Below are 11,626 nucleotides of genomic sequence, written 5' to 3'. Positions count from 1 at the left end.
CAAGCTACCCGAAAGGAGCCTATCAATCCTTAATAAGGTAGCGGACCGCTTCCTTGCGCATAAAAGAAGCGCTGAACGTTCCGATTCATACCGTCTCAGCTAGCTTTAGTACTGGTCTGATATCCTCTTCAACATCGTGCGAAAAAGCGGGAGCTGGGCTCCGAAATATGATCAGCCAAGCCAACCTTATTTAAACTACGATGAATAATACTGCATATTGGAGGCTATTCTGTTCACTCTGGGTCAGCAATTGATAGGGCTGGAACCATTATAGCATCCTCGCGCTGCTTGAAATTTGGGGTACTCACCCGTCTTCTACAACATGTTGGATTTCGGTATACGAAAGGATTGGACCTCAATAATTAGAGCTAGTTGAAATCAGTATTTAGAGGAAGCCTACGGAAAAACATCCTCCAACTCAAAACGTGCCAGTTAAGCACGTACGTGGGGGTTACGACACCCCACGGAGAGATGTCATAGAGAGGCATAGGGTAACATTCTATATAGTCATATGCATAACGACATGCAATACCATGAGCTTTTGGTTCATGCCTATTTCTATCGCGGCCGGCCCGACATGCATCTTCCATCGGGCCCATATCCAATGCCGACGATGTAACCTTAATGGACTCTATTGTGTGCAGAACTTCCAGCGCCATGTAGTGGCCGTGCACTTTATCCGGCCAGTCTCTTCCAGATATTTACAGGGAGGTGAATAAGCCGAATATATGCAGAGTCTGCTGAGTATTGTATCTGCTTTACATTCATTGCTAGACATTAGTCTTACTCTCCAGATCCCGGGTCTACCGCCTGTGGTCTCTATAATCCGTCGAATACCTCGTAGTTTAGTATCGTGTCAATGCTGCTCTTTGTTGCGTACATCCGGATCATGAGTTTGGTGTAAAACGTATGCTTTTGACATAACTAGTTGCTTCCAAGGCTCCAAGTTCTTCCTGTATTTATCCGTCAATGCGTAGGCGTGAAGTCCAACAAAACTAGAAACCAAGGGGTAGAATAACCTCTAGTCGCCTAGACACTCCGTATAATGTTCTACGCTTCCAATTCATATAACTGAAACAGATACAGTTTGAGTCAGGCTTACGACCAGGCGGAATCAATGGCAATTACAGTGAGTTTTAGGTACTTTAGAACAACTTCTATGCCGCATGGCGCGAGAACCGCCGCCCCCACAACTGCTAACTCCCACACACCGGGTTAGTAAAGGATATAGCTATGCGGTCGTTGTAAGATCTGGGGTAAATAACCCGTCTACATTCTGTTTCTTCGTTGCTTAATGTGGTTGTCATTAGTCATTATAGTTTTACAATACTGCCAGGTCGGAATTAATCTCGGCGGTTGCGTTTCTTGGAGCCCGTGCTTTACTATTTCTATCTTTACATTTGACGTAGAGTCAAAGGACAGGTAAGAAAATGAACTATGTTCTCGAAGCAACTATAGTTGACCATGTAAGTCCCATAGGTTTCCTCATAATACCACCCATCCTCGTACCTAGAATGATAGCAACCCGGTTCAGTTCTCTTCACTCTCATTATTCCCATTTCTTTGGCATCATGATGTCATCCCAATAGTCCAAAATATCCTCATTTGGAAGATCTTGTGCCGTCATAATACCTGTGAAACTTGAGCAGAACTCCTTGATGTCCCATATATGATCCACCTTTCATTGTAGGCTGAAATATTTCACATAGTGCAGAGTACTCCGTATTATTTTACAAAAACTACCACGGGGTATCAATTCCAGTTGTGATCCAGGAGAAGATCAAACTCCTGGAAAGATTTCATACTTCGTACGGAGTACGCAGCATAGCAGAGGGTATTAAAATTTCCTGGCCAATTTTTACCGATCTCCAAGGTATTTCCTGTTTGCTTAGTAAATTGTTCATCCTCTCCCATATCTGCAAGTCTGGTTATCGTTCTCCGTTAGCTTGGGTGCACGCCTGCTATTGGGACAGACAGTCCAGGAAAGGTGTGAGAGGGACTTAGTAACGAGACCACGAAACTAGTTATTCTTGTCCTTTGCTTTTGTGTTCTATTCACAAACCCGATATGGGCCATATAATCTCCTTCTGGAGAAGCAAAAGACGAAACCCAGCCAACCACTGGAAGACCCAAAATTGGGAAGATGAAGTTCGAGTGTCGATTTTCAAGGGATGTGTTGACTTGGCCGCATCCGGTTAGCGCGCGGCTTTAAGATGCGTCCCGTCCCGCCAACCCCGTGCCAGGGATTCATCCACAGCGAGCCAGCTAGTTAAATCTTACTGCACCTTGACCTTCACAGCAAGAAGGAAGCTTCTTGTCGTGCAAATAGTCAGTTTAACAACCAACTAATCTGCAAGCCAGGCTTGAGAGGATACCCGTCTACTAGGGCGCCATCTGTGAGGAAGGCCATTTAGTCACGTCCTGCAGATCTTTGAGGCAGGCACTGTTGCGCATATTCTGAGTTGAAGCTTAATGATGTGGCCTGTGTGGATGTTTTCACACAACTCATGCAGAAGCCAAATGTTATGAGGATCTACGGAATTTCCAGCCAGCCCGCCCAAAATGAATACCCGACTACCAACTGGCCAGTGAAGTGGCACAGATCAAGCCTTCTCCTGATTGTTTGGGCCACAGTAATAGCCCCTTGTTTGGCGCTTCTGGCGTCAGCCATGTCTATAAATGCACCCATATACCCTCTGTAATCGGAATGATTTTTACGTTTGGCCCTTATATTTCTCAGTCATTGTCAATTCGTTTCAACAAAGCGCTACGGCAATAGCCCACTCTCAACACCATGTTGTTCGCAAAATATTTCACATTGGCGGCTGCCGCCCTTGCAGCCCAAGTCACTGCCCTCCCTTCCACTTTCTCTTCTGTCCCTGAGGCCCTGGGTGACCTCGACCCTATCAGCGCTTCTATTGAAGGTCTTTCGCAGAGGATTGCCCAGTCGCCGGGAGGTATTACTGAGCTCATGTCCATTACCAACGATATTTATGATGTCTGTGACATGGCCAAAAAGGGACGGGCTAGATTTGATGGCATGGCTCCTTTTTCCAAGCAAGAGGAGCTTGAAGGAAGACCTCATATTGAACGACTGATTACTGGCCTGACATCTGCTATGGGTGCTACTTCTACTAAGGTAAGCTCTCTGTGAACTACGCTATTGCTATAGATTATAACTAAAGGTTCCTAGGTTCCCCTCATCAAGGCAGTTCCTGGTGGTACTCTAGTTGCTAAACGTGTGGCCAGCCGGGTTAACGAGGAGAAAACAGGATTCGAGTCCAGTCTCCAAAAGAAATGCTCAGCTGAAGGGTTCAGTGAGTTCAGGGATGGAATGAACGAGTTTGACAAGAAGTTTGACGCTTTGATGGCTCAGCTTTGAGGGAGCCTCTTGCTAAATCATGACTGTTATTAATATATTAACATTGATTACACCAACTCTTAAACAAAGTTTCAATTCTGTCTGGTTTTTTAATATTAAACAGTTGAGCAGCGGGGTGCCAGGTGGATTGTCTCGTGGCTACTGGAGCAAATACCAAGCTCTGTAGTACATGCAATGGATGGAAGAACCTTCTATCTTGGGAACTGAGGACCATGGATCACTACGCCGTATCTTGATCTTCACGGTCATCCTCACATAGATGGAGTGCAGTACACGACTCATGCATAATTGATATTTCGTAAAGAATTACGCTTATCTTCGTATAGTAGTTGAACTCCTTGCCACCATCATATCGCCTTACCCAGTCGATATCTCGGCGAATCAAAAGCCCATTACCCTCTATCGTGCTGTACGGAAATAGACAACGATTGGGCATCATGGCGGCTAGGTAGTCCGCAAGGCTATGGACTACTTTAACTGAAAATTTCGATTCAATTAGTACATCTTGAATAAGTACCCTTCAGTAACTACTTGAGTCTGCTTAATGTCAATCCCCAATTGTTCTTACCTTCCAAGTAATCTATCAGACGACGAAACACTCAAGATGATGGATTCCAGATACCCCGAGCTGGTTCATATGACAACGCTTAACTATTCCCTCGTTCTCCTCATTTTTTCAGCTATTTACGGAATATGCCTGGTTACATACCGCCTTTATTTTTCTCCCCTATCCCAGTTCCCAGGACCCAAGCTGGCCGCCATGACTCGATGGTATGAAATGTACTTCGATGTGATCCGTGGCGGCCAGTTCATGTGGGAGATTGATAGAATGCACGAAAAGTACGGGCCAATTGTCCGAATTAACCCTTATGAGCTTCACGTTAAAGATCCCATTTACTACAACACTATTTACACCGGGCCGACTATGAAACGGGATAAATATATTTGGTTCCTGTCTGCGGGAGCTCCAAACTCACTGTTCTCAACGGCTGGGTACAACCACCATCGATTGAGAAGGGGGATGCTCAGTCCGTATCTGTCCAAACCGGCTATTCGAACCCTCGAGCCCGTCATTCAAGAGAAAGTCAACTTGCTTTGCAGGCATATGAGGGAAGCATTGATGAATGACGAGCCGTTAGAGCTACATCGATGTTTCATATCTCTTGCAGTGGATATTGTTTCCCAGTACGCATTTGGAAAGTCGAAATGTTTTAACGTGCTTCAAGAGAAGGTTCTGGACGACAAGTGGAAAGATGGGGTTACTGGAGCGTTTGGAAAGCTCCTTCTCACCAGGCACTTCCCCATTCTAATTCGCGTTTTCCGCACTCTCCCTGTTCGGATAACTTCACTTGTGGTACCGACAACCCGGCATATAGACTTTATGGAAAGCGTACGACCTGCTGCAATATCAAATGTTTATTTGGCCCGGATTTTGCTAACGGTTGGATCTTTAAGCAGTAAAGCAGCGTATAAAGCACGTTTATGAGACGAATCGACACGGAATCACAGAACCATGTATTTTCTCCGAGCTCATGCATAATGAAAAGCACCCAGTCGCGGAACGAACCCTTAAGAGATTAACAGACGATGCTTTGTTCCTTATGGTAGCTGGAACGGATGCTCCTTCGCAGGCCCTGGCTATCATATTGTATCATATACTAAACAATCGTAAAGTACATGAGAAACTGCGGGAAGAACTCGTGTACGCTCTTCCCGATGCGCGGTCTGACCCTTCTTTAGCTATGCTTGAGAATATTCCGTACTTGGTGAGTCAGCATCTTTTGTCCAGTCTCTGGTGGGACACAGAATTTCTCACGCAAGAGGGTATAGACCGCAGTCATAAAAGGACTTCGCATAACTGCACTTGTCACTTCTCGGCTTCCACGCATTAGTCCAGACAAGATTCTGGAGTACGGTAACTGGAAGATACCAGCAGGGGCATAGTCCCATCTTTTGTCCTTTTCCTCGCTTGATTCTGAAGCTGACGATATAACCAATACGATAGACACCGATTAGCATGTCTATATATCTGACATTGAGAGACCCGTCTGTCTTCCCAGAGCCATTATCATTCTCCCCTGAGCGATGGATGCAGCATGGACCTAAACGGTCGGAGATGGATGAATGCTATGTGCCTTTCTCGAAGGGTAGTCAAGGATGCCTGGGCCCAAAGTATGAGCCTTTCCCTGAAAGTTTGATTTTCTCCTACTAGTGACATTTCTGCTAATTCAACGAGTAGTATGGCCTACGCCTGGTGTTACATCGGACTGGCTACCATTATCCGACGATTTGACCTTTCACTATTCGAGACGACAGAAGAAAACGTGACAATCGTTCGAGATTGTTTTAACGGACAGACAAAACCTGGGTATAATAAGATCCAAGTGAAAGTGCAAAGGGATCTAACAGCATCAGCGATGTGATTTTATTTTTTTTTTTGGGGATCTGCTTATAAATGGGGGATAGATAAATGATCTAGAGGTGGTGGTTGGAGTATTAATTTCGGAGGAGACTTTGTTGTATTGCGGATGCATCACGTGACATCAAACCATGACTAAGCGACTAAAAATAAACAGTGCAAACATGAATAAGCTTTAAGACGCTAGTCCCGAACGGGCATTCAGAGAGCGCGATAAGTTCTGGATATTTCGAACAATTTTATGATAACGAAGTCCTGGTTGTGAAGAGAGCCGGAAACATTATGCGCTTGACGATTCCATAGCTTGATACAGATTCAGCTACTGCCTAATTACACGGACGCACACACAAACCAAGTTGCGACTCGCGAAATTTGAGCCCAAAACCAGTTGAACGACGAAGGAACCGAAGGTCGAAACTCGACGGGAGAGCTACCTCCACATACTGAGAGGCAGTGCTGAGCGCGGGGAGGATAAACAAGGAGAAGTGCAGTTATCTAGCCGTCATCATGCCGAAATATAAGTTCCCCTTGGACCATTCTTCTGTTTTGAATACCAAAGCTAACCTCCCATGCACTCTTTTGTAGGTCAACTTCTTTGCGCAAACAATTCTCGCCAACGGCATTATACCCATATATATATATATATTGACTGGTGGAGGAGAAGATGTGGCATGAATTCATGCTAACTTGTGGCTCCATTGACTCTCAGGCGATTACTGTGATGTATACCTCACACACGACTCGATGAGCGTGCGAAAAGCTCACAACTCAGGCAAAAACCATTTGAAAAACGTCGTCCAATATTACCAGGGTAGGTCACCCCGTGCTAAGAATACTCTACACGGCGCCGTACCCTGTGCAAACCCATTGATACTGACTTTCTGCGTTTAGAAATCGGACATGAAAAGGCCCAGTCGGTGATAGATTCTATCACCTCGTCGTACGCCGCAGAGGGCCAGGCCAGTTCCAATCCAATGCTGCAACACGCAGCCGGACAACCGGGATACCCTCCTCTCCCGTTTGGATTCCCAGGTAAGAATCCCTACATCTTAAGTAACTTCTTACACCAGCCAAACGAGCACGCTGACTTAACTCACTCCCCCCACAGGCCAGCCAGGCTCATTACCTCCTCCACCATTCGGCGTACCAGGCATGCAAGGAGCTCCAGGCGCACCTCCACCACCTGGCGGAATGATACCACGTAAGCATCCTCCGCCCAGGGCCAGGGCCACGCCCACACACTATAACTGCAACCAGCTAGAAAACTAACCAACTACTGCTCTCAACAGCCCCAGGAGGCCGCGGCATGCCTTTCCCTCCCCCCTTCCCACCAACCGGCACCCCGGGACCCAACGACAAACCAATCCCACTTCCTATGCCCCTACCGAATATGCCGCCTGGTAGTTTGCCCTTCCCACCTCCTCCACCAGGTGGGTTCCCGCCGAATTTCCAGTTTCCGCCTCCAGGGGCGCCTGGCGGTGTGCCTCCCTTACCACCTTTCCCGGGCCAGGCCCCGGGTCAAGCACCTGGTTCTAGCGCTAGTCCGCCTCCGCCTCCTGGGATGGGGCAGCAGCAGCAGCAGCAGCCAGGAGGGTTCCCGCCGGGGATGGGTGAGTCGAAGTGAATGAAATGATATTGACTTGGCGTTTTTCCTTGTTTGTATTTTTGTAGTTTATAGCGTTTGTTTTAGTAGGAATTGTGTCTTGGTGTTTTTCAAGTGTAGTTTGAATAATGGTATAGATTACACAATGATTCCAAAGCATGGATACCTTGATTACTAAAGCGGTATAATAGTTTGATTTCAGTCGAGAGCAACTATATGCTTGGAATAGAAGGGTATAATGATTACATTTAAAGACCTGTGAGGAAGTTTAACATCTGTGTCTGTAACATATGTGTACAGACATCAAGTAGTCTTTTATCATTCTCTATGCGATGTTAAAAGAACAGACGATGAGTAAAACAGCAAGGAAATGAGCAAAGCAGAGTGTGAGTGTGAGTGAGACCCATATGAAACAGATAGGAAGACAGGCAAGAGGTGGGGAGGAAAAAAAACAGAACCAGGCAAGGTAATATCCCGTAGTACTCGAGGAATGAAAAACGCAAGGAAAATAGCAAGGCCGTTCAATAGAAGGCAGAGAGACAAGGGAAGGATGACTAACTAAGGGGTTGTGGTTTGGTTATGTAGTATCAAACCAGAAGAGAAGAAAAGAGTACAAAAACAAAACAAGATAACTAACTCCATGAATCCAGTCCATAGTTTCCATGAGTAATTTGCCGGCCGTTGTTGTGTGCAGGGGGGCAGTAAAAGGGGAGAAGAGAAATATTTGTACACTGAATGGTAAAGGGGGTGAATGAAATGGAACGCAGTGGGAGGGAATGAAACAGAATCCAGGCCTTGGTAAGCTGTGGGATGGTGGAAAAGAGCAAGTAGCAGTAACAAGGAGTAAAAAAAAAGGAAAAGAACTATGAAAAGCAACGTTTAGTCGTAACCGGCGCCCCTTTGCCATGGGCTAGCATTGTTTTGTGATCTGGCTGCGTGGGGGTTCGCTGAGCCTGTGCGAGGGTATGGAGAGGCATTATACCCGCCTGGAGCGGGGGAAGGATGGTGGCGGTATGGTGAGGAATGTGTGGATGCCGAATCCTGGAAGGCAGGCTGTTGGTATCCGGGGGGCATGTTTGTTCTTTGTGAGTGTCCGGAGTGCGTTGATGCACTTGATGGGAATAGAGGGACTGATGGGTCCACGGGGGAGTGAACAGGGCGGTTCGGGTATCCCTGGCCTGGGCGGTGTGAGTCGTTTGCAGGGTGGTGGGTGTCGATGGGAGTGCGGGTGTTGGATTGGCCTGAGAGGGAGGTTGAGTCGTCCTCGAATTCGTTGAACTTGCCTTCTCCGCGGGCGGTGGCGCCGAGGGCGTCGAGTTCGGTGGTGAGTTGTGTGTGGGATTTGATGAAAGAGCCGCGGTCGTCGCGCATGGGTTGGTAGCGGGTGTCGGGGTTCTTGGAGAGAATGGCGTATCCGGACGCAATGAGGACGAGAATGAGAAGGATGAGGGCGAAGACTGCGTTGATGACGAAGAAAGCTACGCCCATTACTCCGACGACAAGGCCCTGGGGACGTTAGTGGCTATATTGATTTGGTTATAGGATAGAATAGACTTACTGGGAGCTTGAAGATTTCACTAAAGAAGAGAAGGAGGATGACGTTGAAGAAGTTGACGGCAGCAATGGAGATGTTGAAGATGTTGGTCTTCTTGTCCATCCATGGCCGCAGGATGGAGACACCAACGAGGACGCCTAGTTCGATGATGAGGAGGGAGATGGCCTGGACGTAGGGGGCCTTCTGGGCGAGGCCGATGAACATGGACTTGATGAGGATGTAGGCGAGCAGCGGGACGACGCAGTAGTAAGCAGTAGCGCGGTACTGGACGTAGAGGAACCCCCACTTGTTGAGGGCGGATGGATCAGAGTAGAGGATGTAGGCTGGGTTCTTGTGCATCTGGACGGACTTCTTTGCGAGGTTGATGACTTTGAAGGCGGCCCAGCCGAGCGATCCGATGATGGAGAGCAACATGACGACAGCCAGGACGACAATGGCTGGGGAGTCGACCTGGGTGAACTCCCAGAGACAGAGAATTGTCATCTGAGGGAAGCCAATCAAGGTCTGTATACATGTTAGATGCAATTCAAGCACAAAATCTGGGGAAAAGATGTCGAAGAAAAGAGAGAGAAGAACGCACCAGTCTGAAGAGGATTCCGCGCATGACAATCTTCCATCCATTCCTAAAGTCCTGGAACTTATCACTCTTCATCCAGCCCTTCTTGGCGGCGATTTCACAGAAGCCCTTGAAGGCGGTAACGAGGAGCACGACAAAGGTGACGAAGATGACGAAGAAGAGCAGGCCGGTCATGAAGACGTTTGTGGTTTCCATCTTGGCTCGGTAGGCTACTCTCTCGATGCCACGCAGGACGATGTTGTTGATAGTTTCTCCGACGGTGGGTTCGTTGTTGACACGCTTGGTCAGGCCATTGGGATAGGTAAAGACAACATTCCGCATGTACTCCATTGAGCGCTTCTTGATCTGGATAGAGGTGGTGGAGGGAGAGTTGAGGACGTTAGTTGGGGTTCCGCCCGTTGCGCGCTGGTACCAGGTGCAGATGTTCTGGATGAAGGTGACGTGGATGATGCCCATGCTCCACTGGAAGTTCTGGGTCCAAGCCTGGACGACGGGTGGTAAAGTGACGGAGGTGAGACCGATCATGGCCTGAGCCTGGAGGAAGCTGAAGAGCGAGAGTGCATTGGCAGCTACGTGGGCGGCTGTGTTGGAGTGGCCGAGACCCGAGGTGATGGCAGAGGCAATGAGGCCGATTCCAGCAATGACGGCGACGATCCATCCTACAGTTCTGTGGTAGACTGTTTTGGCGTTGGAGAGCTGTCCCTCGAAGCAGGCGATGGTTGATCCAGAATCGGCAGCATAGATGTACGCCCGGAACTTGGCGTCAATATCGGGCACATTATACGCAATTCCTAGTAGCCAGTCTGTTAGAACGAAGCAAATGGACAAAAAAAAAAGAAGAGGCTGAGAAAAGACTAACCAGGGACTTTGTTGATGACCTCGTCTGAGACGTCGACAAAGTCGGTCATGAGGTCGATGGGCCCGGCCGTCATGGGACAGAGGCCCTGGAGGTCGAGTCCGGACTTGCACGGATCAAAGCGCTGGTCGAGGGCCGGGTAGCCATAGGCGAAGAGCTCGATGCGGGCGTTGACGAAGCCCTTGATGGAGGAGACGCCATGGAAGTTGACACGCAGAGTGCGGTTCTCCGGGGTGAAGGCGATGTTGAACTCGGATGCGGTGAAGTCGGCGTTGTTCTGGGTAGCGGTGTTGGTGCAGGGCGTGAGGGACTTGGACTCGATGAGCTTGAGGCCCGCCGCGAGACGGGATAATGAAAGCAGCGCGAAGAGGAACGAGAGTAACGGCGTTAGATGCATTTTGGCAGGTGTCTGTCGTGAGTGTTGGTGTGTCGTGTGAGGGTGTCTTGTCTTTGCTGGAGGTTTGAGGTTGAGGTCTGGACGGTGGTGTGGCTGGTGGTGATGATGTCTTAGCAGCTGGGCGTCGTCATCCCCTGCGAAGTCGGCCAGCGAGACTTCAATCCGGTGTCCGTGTTGGTGTCTGCGACTGTGACTGTGTATCTCTGTCTGTTTGTGTCTATCGCTGTCGTCCGTCTGTGTCTTCTTTCTCAATGTCTTTTGTGTCTTTACGTCTTCCTGTCTGGACTATCGTGGAGTCTGGGGGCGGCCGAGAGATGCGTCGTCAGCCGGGGAGCGCAGGAGACTAGCGAGCGAGTGAGCGTCTCCGTGCAGTCGAGATTGTGCGGTAGGAGAAGTTGAGGCGACGGCGAGGAGGGAGAAAAGAGAGAGAAGAGAAGTAAGATGAAGGAAGAGTAATAAGAGTGAGGAAGAAGGTGAAGCTGAAGCTGAAGCTGAAGTCGAGATCGTTGAAGGCTTTGAAGTCTTTGATGAATGTCCGTCAAAAAGTTCGACGTTCGTTTTTCTCTTTTCTTTTCTTTTTTGCTGCGTCTTCAGGCTTGGCGCTTGTCTCAGGCGGGGTAAATTTCGTATTGATGTTGTAACAAGATGCCAAGTCACTGCAAAAGAGGCCTGTATTACAGCGTATTGAGGGCGTCACGGGCCAAAGGAGAGGCCTCCCCTATTTAACCGCCGAGAGTGTCGTTCTAAGACTTGCACAGCCCGGCAGGACGAGAAGACACGCGTCGGGGGGGAAGAAGCTGAAGAGTAAGTAGATAGAGAGAGAGAGAGGAAGAGAAG

At 48.4% G+C, this 11,626-nt stretch overlaps 3 protein-coding genes across 3 annotated transcripts; 2 read left to right on the top strand and 1 right to left on the bottom strand.

Moving 5' to 3' along the window:
- Nucleotides 1-2,794: 2,794 nt before the first annotated feature.
- Nucleotides 2,795-3,382, top strand: TRV_04076 (uncharacterized protein; the record flags this gene model as incomplete). The annotated part of the gene is made up of 2 exons (XM_003021762.1): nucleotides 2,795-3,139; nucleotides 3,194-3,382. The coding sequence occupies 2 exons, from the start codon at nucleotides 2,795-2,797 to the stop codon at nucleotides 3,380-3,382; spliced, it is 534 nt and encodes a 177-aa protein (XP_003021808.1).
- A 544-nt stretch (nucleotides 3,383-3,926) lies between these two features.
- On the top strand, nucleotides 3,927-5,326 carry TRV_04075 (uncharacterized protein; the record flags this gene model as incomplete). The annotated part of the gene is made up of 3 exons (XM_003021761.1): nucleotides 3,927-4,772; nucleotides 4,858-5,148; nucleotides 5,213-5,326. 3 exons carry the CDS (start codon nucleotides 3,927-3,929, stop codon nucleotides 5,324-5,326), a joined length of 1,251 nt encoding a protein of 416 aa, XP_003021807.1.
- A 2,957-nt stretch (nucleotides 5,327-8,283) lies between these two features.
- On the bottom strand, nucleotides 8,284-11,074 carry TRV_04074 (DUF907 domain protein; the record flags this gene model as incomplete). The annotated part of the gene is made up of 4 exons (XM_003021760.1): nucleotides 8,284-8,910; nucleotides 8,963-9,463; nucleotides 9,540-10,339; nucleotides 10,396-11,074. Coding segments are annotated over 4 exons (2,607 nt in total), but the record flags the coding sequence as incomplete, so codon positions are not given.
- Nucleotides 11,075-11,626: the final 552 nt, after the last annotated feature.

The sequence above is a fragment of the Trichophyton verrucosum genome (assembly GCF_000151505.1).
Source record: "Trichophyton verrucosum HKI 0517 chromosome Unknown contig00323_1.f1.exp, whole genome shotgun sequence".
Classification (NCBI taxonomy): Eukaryota; Fungi; Ascomycota; class Eurotiomycetes; order Onygenales; family Arthrodermataceae; genus Trichophyton; species Trichophyton verrucosum.
The sequence above is the reverse complement of the archived record's forward strand: the minus strand, read 5'-3'. Positions and strand labels throughout refer to the sequence as shown.